Consider the following 24,990-nt stretch of genomic DNA (forward strand, 5'->3'; position numbering starts at 1 on the left):
ATATTTCCAATGGGGAACTTTGTTGCAGTTCAGTTAAACATTTTAGTATGTCATGTCTTCATTACTCTCCAATTATAACCAAAAGAAGGCTGGCCATTTAAGAATCAGAAAATTTGCATTTTACCCCAGAACCATCACACATTGGAACAATTTACTACAGGAAGTCACATCTACACCCATTTTAGATTTATTTATAGAGATTCTAGATCACTGCTGAAATTCCAACTTAATGTTATCGTTCATGTCAAAATCTTCATGAGTGAAGGTGGACGTTAGAGGAAGATTTAAAATGAAGAAATGTTTCATAGTTCTAAATAAGTAAAAAGGCACTTACTTGGCATTGGTTCCAGTCCAGTACAGCAATCCGTTTTCATCAAAGTCATTTTGATGGACGAAAGTCATGGTTGTCCCTGCCTCCTTTAACTTCTTCACAAAATTGTAAGTCTGTCTGTCAAAATCATACCATTGCTTTGCCACCTGAGGAAGAAAGAAATAATGCTTGGAATTAAAAGTGTAAGATTCAAGAAAATTGGACTGAGCTTTTTTAAATAGAAAATTTCAAAAATACACAAATTAGGTCACTCTTACTAAAAGTATCAGAAAAATGTTGGACGATGACAAGAAAAAGAAGAAGGAAAGTCAAAACCTGTAAAACTAGAGCAATACCAGCACAAAACAGACCAAAAAATAGGATTAACCTTAAGGAATTTTTTTTTTTTTTTTTTTTTTGCTAACTACAGTGGAATCCTAATAGAGCCAACAATGCAGGACCAAAAAGAATGGTTGACATTAAGTAAGGTTGACTTTATCTTTTATCATTGGAACACATTTAGATGAAGAAGAACAGATTGAGTTTATGCAGATCCCACTGTACTGTTTTTTTACACAATCCCTTCATTCCCAAATATAGCATTAAAAAAGTAAACATATTTGACTTATCTCCTCGGTTCATTATATATTTGGGTAAGTCTAAGTTTTAAATATATTTTCTTAAACTGAAAAAAACCCAACCCAATTTCATAATTAGGATCATTTTGATTCAACCCAATATAACACAAAATGAGAAAGGGGATAGAGTGGTTATAGGCGTATGTGTTTGTACTCAAGAGTTTTACGGTGCTTGCAACACATTAAGGTCATTTCAGGATCACTTAAAGGGAAGAAAATGGGATAATCAAATGATACTAGATTTAAAAACTACATGACAAAAAGTAATTCAAAGGGGACTAAAGAGGAATACACTCAGATGCTTACATATCACCATATATTCAAAACCAAAAAAATATAACAGTATATAGCAGAAAGAAGAGCGACAAGTACCATCTCAAAAAAAACTATAACTATACATTTAATTGTTGCCCTCCAGGCCAAGGACTCTGGCAAGGACAAAACAAACAAAAAAATCATTCCAAGACAAAGACAGTAAGCATCTTGGAAAACAGATATTGGGGCATAGACAACACAAGTGACACCCTTCCCCACTGTGGGAGATGAAAAAAACCCCATCCAGTTGTCACAAATAATAATAATAATAATAAATGGCATTTATATAGCGCTTTACCCCGTTGTCACAGGCTCTAAGCGCTTTACAGTGATATTAATCAAAACATATTATGGTAAGACAAATGTTGATGGAAAAGTGATACGAATCCAATTTAATAACAACAAAATATGATAACAGGATTGCAACTTATGACGTAAAAAGATAACTTTAAACGAGATTTGAAAGTTGACAACGAATCCGAGCATCTCACGTGTAATGGGAGAGAGTTCCATAAACGGGAGGCTGAAAATGGAAAAGATTGTTCACCTGTTTTACGCAAGGTCTTAGGTGTGACAAGGATTGATTGGTCATTGTTTGACCTCAAGTTTCTATTGGGGACATAGATGTTTAGAATGTCTTCTATATAGGAGGGACTGTTGGTGCTCAAGGATTTGTAGACAACAGTACAAATCTTATAGGCAACTCTTTTCTCCACTTATAAGCAAATTGAGATAAAAATCCAAATACATACCATCTTCAGTAAATAACGTTCTAGATCAGAAACACTAGATAAAGGTTCCATTTTAAGGCATCGGTCCGTGCGGTCTATCAGGGTATTTTCTGATGGAGATTTCTCAAGTCTAAGTCTCAGGCGACGAGTCAAAATCTGAGTAATAGAGAATTAATTGAAAAAAAATAAATTAATTTTAAAGGACATTTCATCTTTATTAACAAATCAACATGCAAATTCATAGAAAGCAATTCCATCTTTTCACCTAACTGAATGAGCCTTCAAATGCTTCATTAGCCATTTCCTATACTTTAAATTTTATGTAAAATGCTCTCTTTCACAATACCACCCTAACATCATCAGTCACTTCCTAATGTCAAGTGATCAGTCATACCTGAGTAGAAAAGGGGTTATGTAAAATGTCACATGATACTGAGGCTAAGAATTTTGTGTTCATTGTCACATATCTGGTCAATGACAATGTCCAATGTAAAATGACCGACAGAAGATGATGTGCCATATTGCAATGCCTTCGACCATTTGAAAAAAGTGAAGAACCATTCTTCTCGGCTCATGCCAGTGTCAGATTATTTTCAGTGGTATTTTAAAAGAGGTGTTGGGGTACTATTTTCAGAGACAAATCAGTTTGGAAAATCTTTTTGATTTGTCTTTATCTTGAAATTACTCATGAATCTGATATCCAGATTAAGTTGGACCCAAGAGAAGAAAAAAAATCTTCTCTATTTTAAATTTCACCGTTTTTGTTTCTTATATTATCCATTACAATGAACACTTTAAACCACTAACCTGAAGTCCATAACCAGTTCCTGGCACGTCATATGAGTAGACTGGTAACTTCTCAATGGTCTCAAGTGCTGATATAAGTTTTCGAGTCAACTGGACGGCTGGGCTTACCCTGTGAACAGGTTTTTAAACAATATATATATACACCTGTATGACAAGGGGCATTGTTTTGGGGTTTTTGTTGGTTTTTAATTTTGTTTATTTTGTTGTGTCTTTTTTTTTTTTTTCCTTCAGCGATAGCAACTTTTTAAGGTCATTTCTCGGCAGGTAAAAGGAAGGATGATAAAATAGTCAAAATGCATCCGATCTTTACTTTGGTGAATTTAAAAGAACTATAATAGAGTTGCAGAAACAGGGTGGCATAAATCATAGATACTGATAACACAATTGCCAATTTAAGAAAAGAATTTTGACTTTTTTGTTTGTTTTATGGTGACAGATTGATACTTACCAACAAAATACCCATCTCAGTGATAGTAGCATTAGTATTAGTTATTATTTGCATTCTGTCACATGTCAGTCAATTTTAAGGAAATTAAAAAATTTACAAAGCCTGTAATTTTGCTGAAAAATGGCACCCTTGCGATAATATAGGTAGGGCTCCAGTAACATGTCACGAGTGAATCAATACTAAAAGAAAGATTGGTTGAATAAAGCAAGGTTGAGTATATTCATTATCTATGGAAGAAACTTAGATAAAAAGAATCAAAAAATTTGGGACCAAGAAGAGGAGTTAAGCAGAAGTTGACTTTAAGAGTGTTGACTTTATGCAGATTCCAGAGTAATCAAGTTCACCCTGATATAATAATGTATTAAGGCAGTGGGTTTCATATTATTCTCTGCTTCACCAAGCAGAAGTAGCAATTTCAAATGTGTTAATTTATATATCATGTTGAAGAAAATAACAGTTTAGTTCCAAAACAAAAGTGAAAATCCCTAACCATTGCTAAAGCACACATGCTTTGTTAATTGTATTTGCACCAATCAAAAATCATAAATTGAAATGATTCGGGCAGCAAATTATTCTTTAAAATAATAATAATATTTTAAAAATTTAGTTATGTATCAGCATTAAACAAAAGAATAAAAAGAAATTAATTTTGTATGACATACAATTCAGGAACTGAAATATACATAACATAAAAAAAAGCTTTCAAAGATAAAGTGAAAACAAGAATTAAATGTGTAACTCAATAATTTTCTTTTACAAACTCTTCATCTTTCAAAGGCAAAAAAGAGGTAAATAAAAAATGGATGAAAGATATATTACAGAACAAGCAAACAAAATATTTTGTATACCACTGACAGCATAAACGCACGAGTCCCCATCCCGAGATTTTTTAGAAAAATAGACTAAATCTAAATCAAAATGGCAATAAATCAAGATTCCTGCAATGGGAATTCATTTTCCTCTCATATCATCACATAGTGTTCAATGAAGAAAAAAGCCCAGCATTACTCCTGATGTGAATTAAGAGAATAAAGCTCTTGAATCTTTACTTTTGTAATATAACACATGCCAACCAATTCATCCCCCACCTCCCCCCTTTTTATCTTTTATGGCATTTATGCAGTCATCACTAATGTTAATAATAAAATTATAATATAGAATACAATATAGAATATAAACGAGAATAAATGTAAGAGTTTTATACTTCAAAGTGATAGAACAATTGAAGCAAGTTTATAAATGAATCAACCTTGTGTGGACAATAAACAATGATAATAAAATATATCCGCTTTTAAGATATAAAAAGCAAAGGACAAATTTCATGCAGCCACTAAATAATCTAAGATGCAATGGAAAGTTGAAGTCGTGACATGACACCTTCCTCACTCCTGGTTCAAAACTCCTTGAAGTGTGTAATCAGTCCTAAGGAGAACTACCAATGAAAAAGTTACATACTGAATTATAAGGTGGCATAATTATTTTAGTAACAGGATGTATAGGTAGATTCTTATGATTATAGGACATAAAAGAGCGAAGATGAATGATCTTTATTGAAGACCAACATTAATTTAGGCTAGAAAATAAACCGCCGTCGCTCTGAAACCAGAAGATCAGTTGCACAATGCATGTATCAAGTCCTCCAGAGGATGATTTCACACTTCCAATGAGATTGGAACCAGTATTTTGACATCACACTGTTGTTCCCTATTCAAACGAGGTGTTTGGTATCAAGCTATGCCACATCCACCATTTTAAAATGCTAAATTATCAACACGCTGCATGCTTTGCATACACACCCCTTTCCCCCATCAATAACAAAAGCTGAAGCAGGACATCAATTCACAAAATTTCCCATTAAAAGCAGAATGATGTTAAAAGAATATTAAGCAAAATAAATGAGCGATACATTATTCATTAAACAAGTGATAAAAAAATGTCATTATATAGAAAAGATGAAACATTTTTTATATATCCAAAAGGAAGTGATAGTTTAAAACAGGATAAATAAGCAAAGCAAAACCGTAATATTTATCATAAGTCATGCATTATCCTTGATAATCAAGAACAAAGGAAAAATCCTCACCCTTCATCTTGTGAGCTGAGAGGAAGTAATAGGAATGACAAATTGGAATTAATTTACAAGAAATTAATCCTTTAACCCTGTACCCAACTTTTTTGTTTTTAAAAAAAAATATTTTGAACACACAGATCGATCTATTTTCATCAAAACAGCAGTAACATTTTTGAATCAGAAAACATTTTTGTCACAGGATAACATAATTATTGAGCCATCCCACACCACACACGTGTTGCGTCTATCTTCAGGACTGAAGCTGCAACAGTATGGATTGGATTGGATCGCATTGCTGTTACTGCTGTCTTTGTGAAAATCGTTGGGTAAGTGGCTATATATTATGATACATAATGTAAGGAATAAATGATTAATTAGGTTGCAGTACATTTCAAACCCTCCGGTAAAAGTACAAAAGACTTCTAAAAAAATTTTTTAAATTGGAAATGACTAAGAGGAGATCAACAGCTGTCGAACGTATCAATATAATCATGATGCAATCACTCCCTAACACTGCAGTATGTGTGCAGACCTTCCAAAGACAGAAAAAAAAAAATCTATGAATCTTAGGTATAACAATATTCAAATTCAAGAGGAAAGAATTAGTAAACCCAAAGTGAATGATTTCTACCCTAAAAATCGATGTAGTAAAGTTCAATTTGGTCATTTATCCATTCCTAAGCGAATTAAAAGTATTTTTATTGTGTGATTTCTTTATAATCTGGGCTGAAAATTTTTATTTTTTAAAATCGTAATTTGACCAATTTTGTCTCCTCAAAATTCTGTTGTGTAGTCTTGTCAGTACCTAACAACATGTGTTGAATACCAATTCCACCTGTATAAAGACAGGTCTGGGTAAAATCCACTTTCCTTTTTCATGTCATAAATTTCAATTCAATATCAATAATACAGCAAGGTTTGTAGTATGACTTATCTCACTACATAAACCGTTAAGTAAAATGAAAAGAATAAATAATCCTGCTAAACAGCGTTGAGGACAAGCAAATATATGTTCCTAGTTGCTCAAAATGACTGTATAATATTAACCCAGTTTAATGACACAATCATCAAACAAGCTCTCGGGATTCAGAAAAAAAACAAACTAGCAAAGTATATATATTTTTATATAAGCAGAAGTAAGATTAGAAATAAATAATTCTTATGGGTATTTTCAAGAAAAGATATCACAATTTCTGTAATTATTAATAAAGTAAAATCTTACTTTTCTCTCTCATGATCATGAAAAACACTCTTGAAGATATTTATTCTGTTTCTCATTTGCTTTTTGGATTCCTTCGGAGAGCAGTCATCAGCAAACTGAAATAAAGATGTGCAAAATTTGTATACAATGATTTGAGCAAGTCACACTCTTCACAATTGAACATAAGAAATATGAATCCACATCACACATCAAAATATTTTAAAGTCAAATAAAAGTGAACACCCTTACTCTTGTCAGTACCTAGCAGGATTTCCTATGTGAGGCTACAAAATTTGATTTTTAGCTTGAAAATTTTATTTTCCTCTAATTTTTTTTTTTAATAAATAAATAAATATGGGAGTCCACTGTAAAATACTACATGTAGTTTATTCTCTACCACATGTAACTTACCAAAGAGAGAATACTTAGTAAAGTCTGCACTAGACCACTGTTGTACAATTCAAATGACGATATTGTGTGTTCATCCTTCAAAAGACAAACCAATTCCTCTAGGGCACTACGCATCTCCTGACACCATGAAACTGTCTCATTGGATGGCTGAAATGAGGAAAGACCCAATCATCAAACACTATTACAGTCACGATGCAAAGTATAAACAAAGCAGGCAGCCAACAAATTTCAAATCCACTTGCTTCTATTTAGTATTGTCATTGCTCTACTCATTTAAAAGAATTTTTTAAAATCACTATAACATGGGTGCACATAGCTCAGGCTAAAAAAGCTTGAAATCCAGTTCTAACAAATTTTAAAAAGCCAGAAACTTATATTGAAACGTGACCTATTGCATTCAAGTGGTATTATGTTGAGACGATCTAGACGTCGGAAATAAATTATAATCCATTTAAAAGAGCTGAAAATCTGGATTAATCCGGAAATCTAGTACCCATGTAATAATGAAGATGAGAACAATCTAAAAGATTTGGAAAAAAAATCGATCTACAAAATGCATTTTAAGCACTCATCTCTTAAAAAAAAAAAAACAGGATTCAATTTCACTCTTAACCCGACCTATAATCTGCAAGAAAGATCTGTCACAGGGATATAACTCTGGCTTTATTGGGATTATAGCGCAGCTAAATAATGTGGTTAAATTAGGATCAGTGTCTCTGTTAAAGACTTAAACCAAAGAAAAAGAAGAAAAGAAAACAGAAAACAAAATCAATTATAATGAAGGCATCTCTTCAAACTGATCCCACGAACCAAAAACAATCTCCAAAAGACAAGGTGACAGTACCAAGTCATGAACAATTTGTGGCCTTTATGAGCTTAAACAACATGGTGCAGCACTTGTCACCAGCATGATGGCATTGGGTGCCCCAACAACAAAGTAGCCGTAGAAGAAGAAGAAGAAGAAGAAGAAGAAGAAGAAGAAGAAGAAGAAGAAGAAGAAGAAGAAGAAGAAGAAGAAGAAGAAGAAGAAGAAGAAGAAGAAGAAGAAGAAGAAGTCATACCTTGATTTGGCTGAGTTGCTGTGCAAATGATGATTCCAGCTGCTCAACAATGGCACGTAGCTTGGACACAACACCTCTAGGTTTAGCCTCAGCTGCCTTGAAGTACTCCTCGTACAATTCCCTTGCTAAACTTCGTACCTGATTTTAAAGTGAGAATGTCAAATGGTTGTATTTTACTATGTCAAACAGATATACAGTAATCACCTGTTATGCCAAAATTCAAGGTTATTGGCTGTTTATTTCAATTTAGACATATTTCAGTAGAAGCATAGTGACTAAATTTAAAGTAAAGTTTTAAGAAATGATCCTTCCTCATAACCTCTTTTTTATAAATAAAAATATTATCAACTTGAACTTGAGCTATGACTTATGGGCCACAGTTAAAGTGAGGCGAGTGTATAATGTAAACAAAAAATTTTCTGCAATTATTTTGGTTTAGCAGTTATATCGACATAAGCAAAGGCAATCAAGAGTTTGTTATTGTTAACAGTAGTAAAGAGATGAGAGCTGACAAAGCATCAAATTTTTCCAGTTTGTCAATCTTTTCAGTTTAGATAATTCTAGTTTTAACTTTCATTAATTTTTTGAGTAAACATAAAATTAAAATATTTTTTAAAGTAAGAAATGTAGTGCTTAATCTAAACACACAAAATAAGGAAAGATTCCCATGAGAGTCAAGAAAATTTTTTTTTTTTTAAATTATAAGCAGAGTAGTTTTTGGTCTCAGCTTCATACAAATTACATACTTTGTCTTTCATTGCATTTTTCGTCTGCATCTTTCGACTTTTCTTGCCAGTCCAGCCCACTGTAAATTCTTGACCAAGGGAGGTCTCAGCAGTGAATGAATGTTTGGTACCACGATTGGACTCAAACACAAAACCCATTAGGTCTTCCCGAAGAACTGTGGCCTGCGGAAAGTTGAACATTACTTAATACAATGCAATGTTAAATCTGGGTAGGAAAGTTATATAGTGACTAAAACTATTCATCTTGTGATTAAAATCAGAATAACTGTCATAAGAAAGCGCATTATGGTATAAATTAGAAGAACTCAATTCATCCATTCATATCATGAGGTTTTTGCATTACATGTTTTAGCAAATAGACTGAATTTCATAAAAATCCAAAACATTTAATTCATTTATCTTATTGTGACTTCCAATACTTGTTCAGATATATGATCACAGGTTAGTGTAAAATCAAGTTTTGTAAAAGATAAGGGAGAAGAAATTTGATTTTAGGAATTAGGAATTCCACTAAAATTTTCACCTCAGTAATAAATCATGTATGAATATTCAAGCATGATGATAATATTGATTTGACCTAAATCAGCTTTTTAAACTTTACGAATTATAAAAAACACATACCTGTTGTCCATCTGTGTTCAGTAACTGTAATTCCCCATCTTTGAGGGATGTGAGAGTCCAGTTGCCTACGACCAGCCTGACAGGACCAGAGGTAGAAAGGACAGGTTGGCTGGCTGTGCCTGTCTTGATCTGACTCCTGGCACGCTGTAATTTGTCCAGAAACTCACTTCGGTTTTCTGTGGAGGTCAAGTTTCAAATCATTTCTACTTCCAGTTGAACATTAAGTTTCAACGAATATATTTAATATACCAAAACATAGTTGCTACTTTTGTCATAAACTTAAGCTTCAAGAGAGAAAGAAATCAAAAGTCAAAGATGTGATGAGCTTTGGTGCTTTCCAATGATTCCAACCTAAAACATTAAGACTAATAAAGGTAAAAGATAAAATAAACCCACTTCTCTGTTAGCTTTCTGTGTATGAATTGTTAAGTTTACAACAAAAAGACCAGCAATGTTAAGTGTGGTCAGTGACCTCATAAGATAAAAAAAAAAATGTATTTGACTTCATAAGAAAGCACATCAACAAACTCATCAAATGACTTATCAAATTACATGCGACAACTGTGTCCAAACTTACCAGAACTATCCGATCCACCCTCAGGGCTACCACTGGAGTACATTGTGGCCAACTTGCCATCCAAGATGAACCTGAACCACCCATTGCTTCCATTGCTGAGTTCTAGGGCAGTGCTGTCACTCCACAGATACAAACAATCACTGCCCCTTACAATGGACCAGTCACGCCAGTGATACGGTCGACCAGCTATTATTTCTGTAGCATCTGTGGCTGCAGTTTCATCCTCATCCTACAATCAAAACAAGTTGTGCTTTACCAGTTTTTGTTTTTTGTCTTTAAGGGTTTTACAGCACTTGCAATACATTTAGGGCATATCAACGCCAGTAAAAAAGGAAGAAAATTGAAAAGTAAAAACATTCTAGATGTGCAATTAAAAGGACTTGAGGGGAAAAGTAAGACAAAGGGGAATGGTTCAAATAGGGAACAGATGTAGATTCCAAGAGCACACTATCACTGTACTTAGTTTGAGATCACCTAAAAGTAAAAGTCTCACCCAGACAATAGCACAAGATTACACAAAGAGGAATACACTCAAATGTTAAAAATAAAAACAACAGTACAAAACAGACAGAAGATTTACAATTTAAAAAAGGTCACCTCCTATAACTACACATTCGACTGTTTTCCTCCCAGCCAAGGACTCTGGTCATGGTCAAGACAAAACTAAGTAATCTCACTCCAAGACAACGACAAAAAGCAATTGGAAAACAGGTATAGGCAGTGGCGTGGGGCCATTGGATCGAATGGTGCCAGGCACCACACCAATCTTTTAAAAATCATTAACAGCATAATTTAATTAAAAATAAAACAGAAATTTTAACTCCACTGTCTTTCGCCAACTGGCCAATAACATACTGCCTTTTTAGTCTCCGCTCTATTCAAGATTCCGATTCACGCACTGCGCCGACTCGTGTGTTGGTGACATCACTGCACGAATTAGTGACTGAATCAACACCGTGGTGCAAAGCAATCCAAGCTCCAGTTAATGCTCTATCCTCTAGTATCGCTTGTGCCAGGATCTGAGAGCTCCACCGTTGGACTGGAGGGATGCGCCAATGTTGCACCATTTACGTCATAATTAGGGTAATTTCGGCCATCCAAAATATTACATTAACTGTCAAAAACACTGATCATTGTCAAGTTTATTTGTGAGTAGCAAAGAAAAACAACATAAAACTTACCCCCCCCCACCTCTTTTTCACGATTATTGAATAAAGTAATTCTTTGCAACAAAGCATTGTGGACGAATTTACCAACATTTTTCTTGCTTGTAGTGCCGAGTTGATCGTTACGTGTGTATGAGTGTTTATTTGTGTGTGTGTGTGTGTATGTGTGTGTTTGTGCGTGTGTGTTTGTGTCAGTCAGAGAGAGAAAGCGAAGAATGTCAACAGCTATACTTTGGTGTGTTTTTTTATTTTTTAAGTACTTAAGTGGAGTGATTTTTTCTTTGTGATGCTTTAAGATCTGAATCTACCTTTCATTTGTGCAATCATTAATCGTGTTCCACTGATTTCCATTATTTGAGATATACTTTGAATCAAGTTGACTCTTTGCTTCACCGACCGTTTGGTAGATTGACACTAGATGACAAATTAGAAATAAAAAGACTAGTTCCTCACCAACCAACTGATTTTGAATTAACACAGGTGTGGAAATCTCGAAAACGCTCTTTTTCAGTGACATGGTATGACAGACATGCTTTAAGATCTGAATCTACCTTTTATTTGTGCAATCATTAATCGTGTTCCACTGATTTCCATTATTTGAGATATACTTTGAAGTTTTGTTTTGTTAAATAATGAATTGCAATGAATCAAGTTGACTCTTTGCTTCACCGATCGTTTGGGAGATTGACACTAGATGACAAATTAGAAATAAAAAGACTAGTTCCTCACCAACCAACTGATTTTGAATTAACACAGGTGTGGAAATCTCGAAAACGCTCTTTTTCAGTGACATGGTATGACAGACATGAATGGCTCACAGTTAGTTTAGAAAATAAAATGTTTCTTTTGTTTTTATTGTCTACTTTTTACAGATACAACAAACACTAACAAATCATGGACATCTATAGGCTATATTGACCTTAACCACTTCCATCGTATTTCTGGACCTCCTGAACGTTGTTTTAGCACCCCTAAAAGAGTGAAAAATTTCTTGCGAAATTCAATAAAACAGGAGCGGTTAAATTCGTTAATGATTCTGTCAATTCACAAAGCTGAAATAGATGCCATTCCAGATTTCAATAAACAAATTATAAAAAGATTTGCAGATTTTCTTTACAAGTACTAAAAGTAAGTAATTTCTGTCATAGGTTTCTTTTCTCTTTTGATTTACATTTATCACATATTGATTGCATTATCTACCAAATCCAATCCTTCAAATGGTGGACAAAGAATAATTACAAAGACCTTTTCACACCGGACTTGTATCTCAGTGTTGTGGCTTGTTGTTTTCATGAATTATTTGTTTTTGTGAGTTTTGTCCACTCGTAGAAACTATCGATTTTTTTTATTACACCGCCATATGGGCGACTAGTTATCACACGATTTTCTCAATCAGATTATAAACGCTCATGTTTACACATAGTTTTCTGTATTGGTTCTATTGATCAAGCAGTAGATGAGTGGGTATTTTACTCAGACACAAACCACGATGGTAAAACTGTAGTTTACGATGTTTACCAACCACTGCTATTGTTTACATTATGACGAATGTCTGAGAGGCGTGGTTTTGTTCCCTTCCACTAGGTGTCTATAGAGTAGTATGTAAAAATAGAAATTCACCGTTTCAAAAGACAACAACGAAAGAGTGGTGGCTATGAGAGAATTTAAGAGCATTACCTCCTACTTCCTGAACAGAATGTAAGAAAATTTTATTCTAAATTTTGCAAGTGGTATAAAATCAATGTAAGCATACAAGCTAATCCATGACCATATCATCCATAACATTAATGCTACTAAACTTAAATTTCTAAACATACTTCTGATAATATAAAATACCTCGGACAATTAAGAGTACAAACATTTTGAAAATATCATTGTCTCTGGCCTACCTTGTCATCTTTAGTCTTTGCTCCATCCTGTTCAGTAAGTTGGGGACCTGCCAGGGCGAGAACTCTGGAATACAGGCCCAGACGAGCAAAGTGCTCTAGGAATATTTCTTGACACTTCAACATCAGGTCTTGCATCATTTGAAGTACTATCATGTGGCCATCATCATCATCCTGGAACCATTAATACCAAAAAAAAAAAAAACATTACTTTTTTAAATGAAAAAATAACCTGCTATTTTTAAAAGAGGAGGTCCTGATAGGAACCGAGATTGATCCAGGATGAAGCTCAGATTTTTTTCTGACTCCCTGTCCACCTAGAAGTGATTGGGTACCTGGGCCTGTTAGATCTGGTGGAAAGTATTTTGTGATAGACTATCCAAAGAGTAACAGGCAATTTGCTATAGTTCATTTCACACTGTAGAAACTGGAATAAACTCCAGCTACCTGGGCCTTCAAGGCTCTGAAGGACTACATGTTTGACTTACCTCCGCATCCAACACAATTGAAAGAACTTCGGTTAGTGAGGAGGCAAAATTTGGTGAGGCAAACTCCGGCCCTGTCATTTCTACAAGAAGGTCTTTCTCCATGTAATGCAACATTTTACGTATCAAAGACAGACTGGCTTTCCTGGAAATAAAAGAATCACAACAGTTGACCTCTTGATAAAATGGACTTTAAAATTAGCCAGGACAACTTATCTTTGTCCTCATCAGCATGATTCTGTTACAATAGGGGACTATAATTCATTATTACATAGGCAGATTTTCCGTATTCTGAAAATACAAGTATTTAAATTTTTTTCCACACAACTCTTTTCCTTCAAATAATGAAAATTTTAAAAGGTCGAAATTTTTCCCCAGATGAGGGTCATTTCAATTGATCAATATTTGAAGCATGAGTTTTCGGACCAAAATTTTAAATACTTGCTTTCAGACCACGGTAGATCTCCTATGTAAAAATGAATTATAATTATCATTAAGTTAAAAGTATCAAATAAAAAATAATATAAAAGCTTCAAAAAATAACAAATTACTTGATATGAACCTGTTATGTTTGTTTTTGTTCGCAACATCTTGCAGCTTAATATTCACTTCATCGTTGTATTTATAATGGGGGGTGGGGAGGTATTTCCTTTTGCATTACTATTTTTCCATTTATATAGTAGGAAATGGAAGAGTGGAAAGGTTTATCATTGAAATAAACAAGAAGAAGGAAGAAAAACCTTTCAGCAAGTCTCTATAACTAGTGCAATTTACAGATGTTGTAGTTACCTGACAGATGGCAGCATGGAAACATGAAAGACTTCAGTAAACACTGGCAGAAGGTGTCGTACATACAACGGAGCAACCTCGGGATCTCCCTTGTTTTCTTTGGATGTCTCACCCCCCTCCTCCTCACTTTGACTTTCCACCTTCTTCTTCTCTTCCAGTTCCTCCTCCAACTCCATGGGTGTCGGGGCATTGACCAAGAGAGGTGATGATGAGGCTGATGAGGTGGAAGCTCCTCCTGACGGTGGCAGAAGAGGATCTCGGCTAATCGGAGCCATATGTTCTCCTGAAGAGCCAAAAGTGAAAGTGCTTTATCATTTCAAAAGATGATGATAATAATAAATCCAATGTTTTTTTTAAAAAGAATATTTAAATCAAAATATATAAAAGTGTTGTTGGGGACATTTTTCAGCAATCAGCTGTTAACCCTTATTTAACAAATCATGTATTTTCTTCATAGTCAGAGTTCAATTCCATTTCTGATTCAATCTAAATCTTTGAAAAAAAGAAAGCTAACATCACCAATTTAATAAAGGATTTAATGTCATTAATGCACCATTTCATTTCCGTCACAATTTTTGAGAGGGCAGAACCAAATTTAAAATACTGATAACATTATAAACCTTTCACAATGGTAATGGGCATGTAAAAATTATTAATGAATCAACATACCTGGTGACTGCAATATGGCAATGACTTCTCTATGCCCCTCATCCCCTCTCTCCCTTGCCTTATCCAGAGGAGTCTTGGCATCTTCATCTCTCAAGTCAGGATTAGCTCCGTAACGCAAAAGTGTCTGGAACGAATCATGGTTATGGCTTCATCAATTATCTATTCAGTTAGGAAACGATAATTTGATTTTGAAAATATAAGAGCAAAGCAACAGTGTGACATAAATTGTGACGAGTTATGCACCATGGATCGTGATGGCTAAGTTTTTAGACCATTTGCACAGCAAGCAAAGGGATTAGAAATGGTGCCAAGTACTGTCAAGATTATTTCTGATTCCTAGACCACTCAGCAGATATCGGGTAACCGGGTCTGCTAAAGATCTAGCAGAATGTACTTTGTATTATGCAAATAACCTATCCATAGGGTAGCTGGCAATGGATACTCCCCATTTTATTCTCAATTAAACTTCAGCCCCTTGGGACTTATGGTTCAGGAAGATTATTTTCTTTATTAATGAATGCAATCTGTGTTTTATTAAAAGGAGAATGAAAATTCAAAGCACCCTTTGCTTCACTCCCATATGCAAAAAATTAAGAACTTGAACTGTGCTTTAAAATAAGGCCAATTCATCTAGATAAGCATGGATTAAATGAGCAAGCAAAGCTGCTCACAAAAAAGTCTCATCATGTTTCTCATACTTACTTTTACAATTTGTGGACGGCCAAAACAAGATGCATAATGAAGTGATGAAGATCTTAGGCCTCTATTTACATCTGCACCTCTCTCACAAAGGAACTCAACCTGGGTGTCGACAAAACATTTTTATAAACTTTGAAAATCATTAGTCATAAAAACTTTCTTTTCAAATTTTTTTTTTTAAAAGAGAGAGAGAGGGAGAGAGAGAGAGAGAGAGAGACAGAGAGAGAGAGAGAGAGAGAGAGAGAGAGAGAGAGAGAGAGAGAGAGAGAGAGAGAGAGAGAGACAAGAAAATAATTAAATAAAAACAAAAAACACAAATTCTCTTATGACATTTTTGTAGAAAGCATTAGTTGTATACTTGTTTTTTAAATCATATGTGAATCAGTTTGTCAGAATTCAAATCAAGGAATAAAGTGCACTTGTCAATATACTTGAAAACTAATAATTGGTACCATGATGGGAATAGATCTATTATAAATCCACAAGTCTTAAATTTAACATGGATGACAATTTGAAAACTTAAAATGAAAAAATAATATATAAAATTATCTGTATACAATATGGTGTCTCACCATTTCCTGAGTTCCAAATGCCGAAGCCCAGTTCAATAATGTCTGTCCAACATCATCCATGAAATTTACTTCAAATCCTGAAAACGTTTGATCAAAATTAAATATAGCAATTTTGCATCATAGTTACAAAGTTCCGAGGGGGGAACAGGCCAAGAAATACAAATGGGACAATAGAAAATCATGCTAATACATTACTTTTAAATCATGAAAATATCTAAATCTAAATTTGAGAAATAAAGAGCACATGGAAAAAAAACAGCAGAGTCACTTTTCAAATTTGGATGAGGTGGGGAAACACATTGTATTTATATTTAAATCATCTTTCAGAGAATGTTATGATCGCACAATTACAAAATAGAATGTATCTATATGTAAAACACCAATTAAGGAAAAAGTGTTCACATCTTCAAATTCTATATTTAAAAAAAAAAAAATTATGTGCTTCAAATACTGGCCCCCTCAACCACAAACAAAACAGGAGAAATTTTTTTTTTTAAATATACAAGATAGCACCAAAAATATTTACCATTGTCTACAGCATCTATAAGGGCATCAGTGTCCTTGCTGCGTATACAGTCGATGAGTTGCCTATGAGATCGGTCACTGGTGCTGTCAGTTCTACGCAGCCCTGGTAGACGACTGGTGATAGTGGTCATGCCAGACTTGGGGAGGGCCTGACGCCCCTCATACAGCAGAACAAGGAGAAGATCTACCAGTCGCATTGTATCCAAGCAGCATCTGATCGCGACATAAATAGATGAGTTAAAAATTTCAATTTAAAGAGAACAACAAGATCCAACCACAAAAACAAACACAGAAGAAAAAAATAATAAAGTGAGCAAACATGTTTCACAATCTCATCATTAAAAATAAATTTAAAAATAAGAATTAAAGCAAAGTTTTCATCCCACCTAACGTTTAAAGGACTTTTAAGTGTCTTTTTTTAAATCACTACAACATCGATAAAAAAGAAGATGATGGGACAGTCTCACAAGAAAAAGAAATTACAAAAGGGATTATCTAAAATGTTAACAAAGGCAAACAAATTCTGATAAAATGGTACAGACTAAGATCTAATGACAAGGTTATTGATTCATTTTTCCTACTTCTGAGAGTGAAAAATATATAAAACATAAGTTATCAAACCTCAGTACAAAAAAAAGTTAACATTTGCAAACCATATGTATATATGAAAGTTAAGATACTCTGTCACAATATCAGAAACTTCACAATGAAAGAGTATCTACAGATCTGCAGGTCTTTAACTGTAGCCAAATAAATAATCTAAAATATCAAATAAATAGCCAAAAAAATTGAAAGAAAAATAACTCTTTTTTTTTTTAATTGGTATTCAGAAACATATTATAGTTATAAATGTTCCTATTCTTCACCTTTCATCACCCCTCAGTCCACTTTCTATTGCCTCTGGTAAATTAGTCCTGAGTAGATCGTGTGTAATGCCTGGCGACCCCCTACACAATGTGGACAACAAGCTGATTACAGTGGACACACTGGAGTTTGCTTTTCCATCTCCTCCAACAGAAGACTTCCCTGGTGTAGATGTGACAGACACATTGTGGCTGGTCTCCCCAATCTTTATCAGTCTAGCTAGAAGGTCCTCTATAAGGCCGTGGCGTGCCAGAGGAGCTGGATCCAGAGACCTCCTTGTGTAACGGTCTGCAAGGGATGCAAAACATCTCAAGGCTCCATCAGCAACCTAAATGTGGAATAAGTAAAAGTGAAATTGAGGTGAAATGATGTGTATTGCAACATTAACAGTCTGCATGCGTGTCATCAACAAATGATACACCCGACAAGGCAAAAAAGTTCTCTACTCACTTAAGATTTTTTTTAAAATGTAGATATATATATACATCAATGTTAATTCTTTTTTTTTCTTTCTTTCTTATTATTCACATTAAGTCCATAAAAATGTAAAAAAGGAGAGCTAAAAAGAATTTGAAAATTAAAAATAAAATGCATTAAGTTTCATAAGTAAATGAATTAAAATTGTAAATTTAAATGAATTACTATATCAGAGAATATAGATTTTCAATTGACAAAAGAAATGGGAAGGAAGGAAGGAAGGGGAGAGGGGGTCAAGAATGGATTTAAGAAATATATCTACATTGTCTTATTTGACAAAATAAATTTTTATCAGAAAAACGATTTCTCAGGTTAAAGGATTCATGACAAGTTAGAAGGCATACCAATCCACCAATATCAAAAGTAAAAGTTTCTATCCGAAACGAAGGATAAAAGTTTTTTTTTGCATGTTTGTTTTTGGGGTTTTTTTTTGGTTATTATAGGCCAGTACTAATTCCAGTTGTTTCCGAACACATTGACAGATATAAAGAAGGACCTAGACAGTAGAAGAGAGTCCCAATCTCTCAGTTGATACAGCACTTGAAGCACAAGCAAGGGCAAAGACTTAAATCCTCTATGCATTGAGTTTATTATTATTTGTTTTTTTAACCAGACTGTTAGGTCGATCCGAATTTACTTTGTAATAAACTAGTGTCCTGAAACGGTGACTGACTGTAACAAGTGATTTCATAAAAGTTACTAAGATAGAGAGGATAAACATATCAATGTAGGTTTCCATACAAAAGTATCATCGTGGTCCAGAAGTGTAGAAAGGGATTCAATGCAAGTTTCCAGGGACGAGTCTTGAGGCTCCATTTTCCCACATAGTCTTGACACTACAGTCATGGAGGAATGAAGGGTGTCCTTGTGAACCTGTTGATGAGAAGATGTAATACAGTTGATGTTGGTGAGCATTCTCATGGTCTAATGCAGTCCATTAAATATGATCAATAATGAATCCTATAATTACATGTCAAGGTAAGGAAATAGCTTACTGTATCGACTTTTCTCTTGTCCCGTTAGGAAAAGCTAAAATATGGAAAAACTTTGAAAATTGTATTAGACTAATAATAATAATAATACACGTATAATCAAGGGCCTCTGAGCAACAAGATTGAATAAAGATACTATACAAATAATTCTAACATTATATTATAGTACATAATATAATAATAATGATAATAATAATACAAATAATAATAATAATAATAATAATAATAATAATAATAATAATAATAATAATAATGATAATATAATAATAATAATAATAATAATAATAAGAAGAAGAAGAAGAAGAAGAAGAAGAAGAAGAAGAAGAAGAAGAAGAAGAAGAAGAAGAAGAAGAAGAAGAAGAAGAAGAAGAAGAAGAAGAAGAAGAAGAAGAAAAAGAAGAAGAAGAAGAAGAAGAAGAATAAGAATGATGATGATGATGAAAATAAGAATAAGAAGAATGAATAAATACCATGACTATGATAAGTAATTATGATGATAGCTTAAATAATAATATAATTAAGCACTGAGAAAGGAAGCAAAGAAAAAAAACAAAAACATCTGGTACACTTGCCTGAGATCCATGCTCTCTGATAAAGGTGAGCACACAATTCAACCCTCCTGCCTCAAACACTGCACCAGACTCTCTGGTACAAACCAACTCGAGCACCTGTTACAATGTACGATAAATTATATTTATATATAAATTATTTACCTTAAAAAGGAAAACAAAGGCACTCAATCTAAGGAAGTAGGAATTAAACAGTTTTTAAAATAATTTATAACAAGTTAATATACAAATCCACAGTTTTTCAGTACCTTACTCAAAATGTAATCCAATATGTATCAAACTATTTACCTTTGTTAACAACTTTTAAATGCATCATTTAAAGCATTAACTTGTCATTTTTATAACCAAGACATAATTTTGACAAACAAGAGGCTTCAAATCGTATATAAATACCAGAATTTGCAGTGAGACAAACCAATTAACTACAATCTATAAAGCCCTTTCAAAAGAGAAGCCTTTGTTACATGTCTTGGTCACAGACAGGGAGATCAAAGCAGAATGTATTATAAAACGGTCTTGAATCTTTGCTTTAAGAAGGCTTTAAATGATGAAGATACAATTGAGTAATGAGGGACAAAAAAAAACAAAACAAACAACATAATACAGCTTGGTGATCGATGATGAGTTTAAGAAGAAGGAAGAACAAATGCCCAAGCTTTGTAGCCTAGTAAGGAAGTCCAGCTAATGGGGAAGATAATGGTGGACCTTTAACACACTCCTGAAATCTATTAACAGTATAATGTATCTTAAAAATTAAATCTGCTTATCATTTTTTTTCTTGACTTTTAAATTTCTAACATTTCAGCAATGGTCAACATAAATATAAATTTAACAAAGAAAGAAAGGGGGTAAATAAAAATTTACCTTTATACATTGTTCGGCTAGATCTTTACTAGTACGGGAGGACATTTCTGCAACCACCAAGCGATTGCAAAGAGCTTTGATGGCTCCCTCAACAGCAACAATTCTGCGTGTGCATTCAGCGGATACATCCAAATAGTATGTGATGGCTCTTGCTGTGACTTCAAGCACATTGTCTGGTGCACACTCATCCAGAAAAATTTTACATAAGGCAGGTAAAAACGTTCTTGGAGGACAGCTAGAAATATAAATATAAAATTTGATATAATCTGTTACTTGATAGCATTTATAAAATTGAGAAATTGCAATATAATGCTTACAATTATCTACAATACTTAAGCGCAGAATCATACTGATTTCTGATCTAGAGAGTGAGATTAGATTTTGAGCGAGTGGCAATTCGGACGAGTCTGAATAGTCTCCTGGGCTATTTGGACTCAAATTAAAATGTGCGTGTGCAAACAGGGCAGGGAACACAATGCGGGCAGTGGGTGGAACTGATAGAAGCAGAAGAAGAGTTTAGAAGAAATTCTGTTTTACTAATTTCAAACTGACAGCTGATATCCATTCTTCGGGCTGTAGGATTGTTGCCTGTCTAACACTATCGGAATATGAATTATTATTTTGTCCTGATTTTCAATGGATGTGTAAAGTTGCTAGAAAGGCTTTTCCTTTAGACCACATTTATTTTGAATGATTTTTTTTTATCCTTTGAAAGGTTTTAACTCTTTTCTTTTTAATATCTAGCTGGACTTCCAACCATCAATGATTTTGTCTTTCTCAGCGGGTTTAGACTACCTGTTCAGTTACTATCAACACCATTATTATTTTCATTTGCATCAATTATATGTAATTGTCAATTAAAATAAATTGAATTTTTTTTTTTAAACCACCGAACTATGCTTCCATGGGAGACTATTCAGACTCGAGTCTGAATAGCCGAAGCTGATTTCAATTGTTGAGGCCTAAACTAGATACTTTGGTGAACGTCCGTGCATTTGGCACTCCAGCAGTGGGCTGATAAACGGCCTTAGAGGCCTTATGAGTGATATGTCTCAAACTCAAAAGAATAAAAACAGGGATTTTTATTGCTTATGAATGGATTTTAATCATTTATGTCTCATTTTCTTCAGAACAAATAACCCTATCATTTGAAGTTACCAATGATAAAACCAATACCACTTGGTCTCCCTTTTGATCGTGGATAAAATAGGGTATAATTTAGCTTTGAGTGATCAAAAAATCAGAAATTGGCAAATCAAAATTCTTGTTGCCACACGTGATCATCTTAATATTTTCAAATTAAAATTTAATTCAGACCAAAGTTTTATCCCTCTACCCTCAATTCACCCCAGGAAAAACCTATTACTCAAATGTCAACGGCCATTTTAGGCTAGTTTTGACATCCAAATTGAGGCCACTCCCAGAAATGCAACAGTTTCAGTAGGTCACAAAATTCATCAATTAATAATAAAAAGAAAATAGGAGTCCATATTTCAGCCAATAACAACCTTTCTTCTGATTAACCGATGTGTCCAAAAACTTGGATGAGTATCAGTATCATAAGAATTAGAATCATGTTGAAAAGCTCTTTTAATTTCATTGTACGGTGACAATGGCTTGGTAAACTATTTTCACAGTATGATGATACTAGTGTGGTAGGCTATTTTCACAGTATGGTAATATCTTGGTAGATGATTTTCATTGTACCATGATAATATTGTGGTAGCTTATTTTCACTGTACAGTGATATCTTGGAAGACTATTTTCACTGTACGGTAATAATAGTGTGTTTGGCGATTTTCATCTTATGGTAGGCGATTAGTGATATCTTGGTAGGTGATTTTCACATTACGATGATAAAAGTGTGGTAGGCTAATTTCACCATACAGTGATATCTTGGCAGGCGATTGTCACCTTACTGTGGTATTATCTTGGTAGGCTATTTTAACAAGCTATGTGGCAGCACTTCATATAAAATATCATCGGATAACACAGAAAACTAAATGTTGAAATGTCATAAACCTATTTTTTTTTCTGAGTTTTTGTGCACACACCACACCCCCCACCCCTTCTATTAAATTTCAGCTCACGAACTGTGCGAAGAAAATTCACCAAAAGGAAAAACAACAACAAAAAAGGAGGAAGAGAACCCCCCCCCCCCCCCACCCCAAAAAAAAATGTTGGTGTTAACGAAAATAAAAAGGTCAATGTACATATGTATGTCATCATCAGAATCATCACTGATGATGATGTTACTAAAACTAGAATGTATTTTTCTTCTTTGTTTATGAGTGATATTCTGGTGGACAATAATAATACGCCATAATAATAATTAATATTAATAGTGCTGGTGGCAGGGACTCGGTGGACAATTGCACTGGTGGTATGGACTCAGTGGGTGGTAGCGCTAGTGGAAGGGACTCAATGGATATTAGTGCTTCTGATTGGCTGATATACATACGGTGGTTAAAATAGCTTCTTTCGATATTTTTTCACATGACAGTGATGATAATGATAGCATGGAAAGTACAATGAAAATTCAAAATAGGGAGTGTCTACACACAGTAATTGGGCACCTAGCCTCAGGATCTATGTACATGGTAGCTCCGGTAACAAGCAATGGACAGACTTCGCTCTGTGTGTGTGTGTGTGTGTGTTTGTTTTGTTTTTTAATCAAACAATAACAATACAATTTTACCCATTAAAGGTGAGATTCAAGGTTACCAGGTATGTAGATCCTGAGGCTAGGTGTTCGGTTAGTAACGAAAATAATGATACCAAAATATCTGCGATATTCCTCTTTTTATAATGAAGTTATGCATCTTTAATTGAACGGCAATTTTCAGTCACAACGTTCTAATGGGCGAGTTGGGTCACAATTTGACTCCCTTTGCTGCTGCTCACTAAACTGCCCAGGATTACCGTGTACGTAGACACTGTTCAAAATAATCTGCTGTTATTTAATAATATTAGTGTTAGTGTTAGTGAGGTAGTGTATTATTTTCTATTCCTTTCATTCATTCATGAACATTATATACTGGCATACAGTCTATAGAATAAGATTGTTAATGAAGTCAGTCATGATTCACAGAGCGAAATGAATGTGGAAAATGAATACATTGATATTGACAATGGGGAGATCTGAGATATGAATTAATAATATGAATAATATGAATATGATTATGACTATGACAGGACGGTGACTCACCTTTCAAAGCATCTGTCAACGTTGTCAGACATCAAAAGAAGCATGCAAAGCTGCTCAAGGGCGATCAGCTGCATGTCCCTTTCGTCTCCCTGTCCCATTTGGAGCCATTCCAGGAGTGTTTCTGGATCTACGTCTCCCATTTTCTGACCAAAGCTTAGGCTTAGGTTTGTAAGTGTAAGCTCATAGAAAGTGAGTGCAAGTCTTCAGCTCAGCGCTGAATTCACTTCAGCACTAGACTACCTGGATGAAAACGAGTACGGCAGGTAAGAGGAAATGATTATAATCAAATGAGTATTTCGCACTTCCGATGAATTTATGGATGTGACTATAATTATGTGAGATTTGCCACAGCCACGACGTGCGTGAGGTTTGTTGTTCAATTCCCAGTCAGTATCCAGTTGGAAGAAAAAAATTGCAACAATCAATGAAAATAAGTCTTCCTGACAACGCTATAAATCACACCACCACCTCTACAAACAACAAATCAAATAAAAGGTGTCTGATCGTTCATGATGTATTTCCCATCTAATGCGAATAACCACAAAGAATAGAATAAAAGTAAAGTTATTTATAAACACACATCTTGTAAAAACCTTTATGTTTGTTCTATTGTTCTTGTCCGTCTGTTGTCTAATTTTACTAACATCTCGTAATGCCTCGTTCTCGTTTACGATGTTGCTAAGTGTCAAAACAGTAATCACAAAACTAAAAATGAAGTGAGTAGGGGAAAAAAAGTGCCAGAAGACAAAAATTTTGCGGCGACTCGAACCCATGACCTTACTGATACTACAACTCCGCCTGGCCGTGAGAGGGACATCTTGCAGTCGACGCCATCCACCACTAGAACGATCCCTCATCGCTGTGAAATTTTTATCCTCTATTGTCTTCTGGCACTTTTCTACTCACTTCATTTTCTGTTATTATCAACACAAGTACCTGCTCCACTTACTTTTCTGAATTAATATCATAAAACTATGTAGATGATGGGCATTTGAAAAAGGAATCCGTGGTGGATAAATGCCATCATATTTATGAGCTGAACTTTGTATCATCTTGAGTGAAATGACCACTTGTTCATAGTAAAGCATCCCGCAGATTGTCGGATGCCCAACACAAAGTTAAGTGTTCAGCAACGGGATCAATTAACAGACTAAACTGAGTTTCCTTTAAATTATGATTCCGTCTGTTATCTCATAACACAGTCAAATCTAGTCATTTTCTGTTGAAACAAGAGGCGACATCAAACCAAATAATGGGACCACTACAGCTTAAAATTAAGTCGAAAAAA

The 24,990-nt window shown here is 34.2% G+C and overlaps 1 protein-coding gene across 3 annotated transcripts in view; it reads right to left on the reverse strand.

Annotated features, from left to right (window-relative positions):
- The window catches only part of LOC144963315 (E3 ubiquitin-protein ligase HECTD1-like), a 56,128-nt gene extending 31,769 nt beyond the window's left edge, over nucleotides 1–24,359 (reverse strand). For 2 of the 3 annotated variants that reach the window (XR_013643610.1, XM_078897240.1), the window contains exons 1-22: nucleotides 23,703–24,359; nucleotides 20,495–20,729; nucleotides 19,634–19,729; nucleotides 18,811–18,942; nucleotides 17,595–17,920; nucleotides 16,730–16,941; nucleotides 16,204–16,280; nucleotides 15,635–15,733; nucleotides 14,933–15,056; nucleotides 14,264–14,546; nucleotides 13,478–13,619; nucleotides 12,993–13,163; nucleotides 9,938–10,166; nucleotides 9,361–9,536; nucleotides 8,740–8,901; nucleotides 7,994–8,131; nucleotides 6,933–7,079; nucleotides 6,543–6,637; nucleotides 5,333–5,347; nucleotides 2,802–2,910; nucleotides 2,016–2,150; nucleotides 335–477 (exon numbers count right to left, since the gene is read on the reverse strand). Coding sequence is in view for 1 of the 3 variants with exons in the window: in XM_078897240.1 (XP_078753366.1) it covers nucleotides 335–477; nucleotides 2,016–2,150; nucleotides 2,802–2,910; nucleotides 5,333–5,347; nucleotides 6,543–6,637; nucleotides 6,933–7,079; nucleotides 7,994–8,131; nucleotides 8,740–8,901; nucleotides 9,361–9,536; nucleotides 9,938–10,166; nucleotides 12,993–13,163; nucleotides 13,478–13,619; nucleotides 14,264–14,546; nucleotides 14,933–15,056; nucleotides 15,635–15,733; nucleotides 16,204–16,280; nucleotides 16,730–16,941; nucleotides 17,595–17,920; nucleotides 18,811–18,942; nucleotides 19,634–19,729; nucleotides 20,495–20,729; nucleotides 23,703–23,842 (3,386 nt within the window). In the remaining 2 variants the exon portion in view is untranslated. The remainder of the gene's footprint in view (nucleotides 1–334; nucleotides 478–2,015; nucleotides 2,151–2,801; nucleotides 2,911–5,332; nucleotides 5,348–6,542; nucleotides 6,638–6,932; nucleotides 7,080–7,993; nucleotides 8,132–8,739; nucleotides 8,902–9,360; nucleotides 9,537–9,937; nucleotides 10,167–12,992; nucleotides 13,164–13,477; nucleotides 13,620–14,263; nucleotides 14,547–14,932; nucleotides 15,057–15,634; nucleotides 15,734–16,203; nucleotides 16,281–16,729; nucleotides 16,942–17,594; nucleotides 17,921–18,810; nucleotides 18,943–19,633; nucleotides 19,730–20,494; nucleotides 20,730–23,702) is intronic. The other variant, XR_013643611.1, reaches the window with a different exon arrangement.
- Between the last annotated feature and the right edge of the window lie 631 nt (nucleotides 24,360–24,990).

The sequence above is a fragment of the Berghia stephanieae genome, chromosome 1 (genome assembly GCF_034508935.2).
Source record: "Berghia stephanieae isolate SIO BIC M18660-M18661 chromosome 1, UCSD_Bste_1.3, whole genome shotgun sequence".
Taxonomy (NCBI): Eukaryota; Metazoa; Mollusca; class Gastropoda; order Nudibranchia; family Aeolidiidae; genus Berghia; species Berghia stephanieae.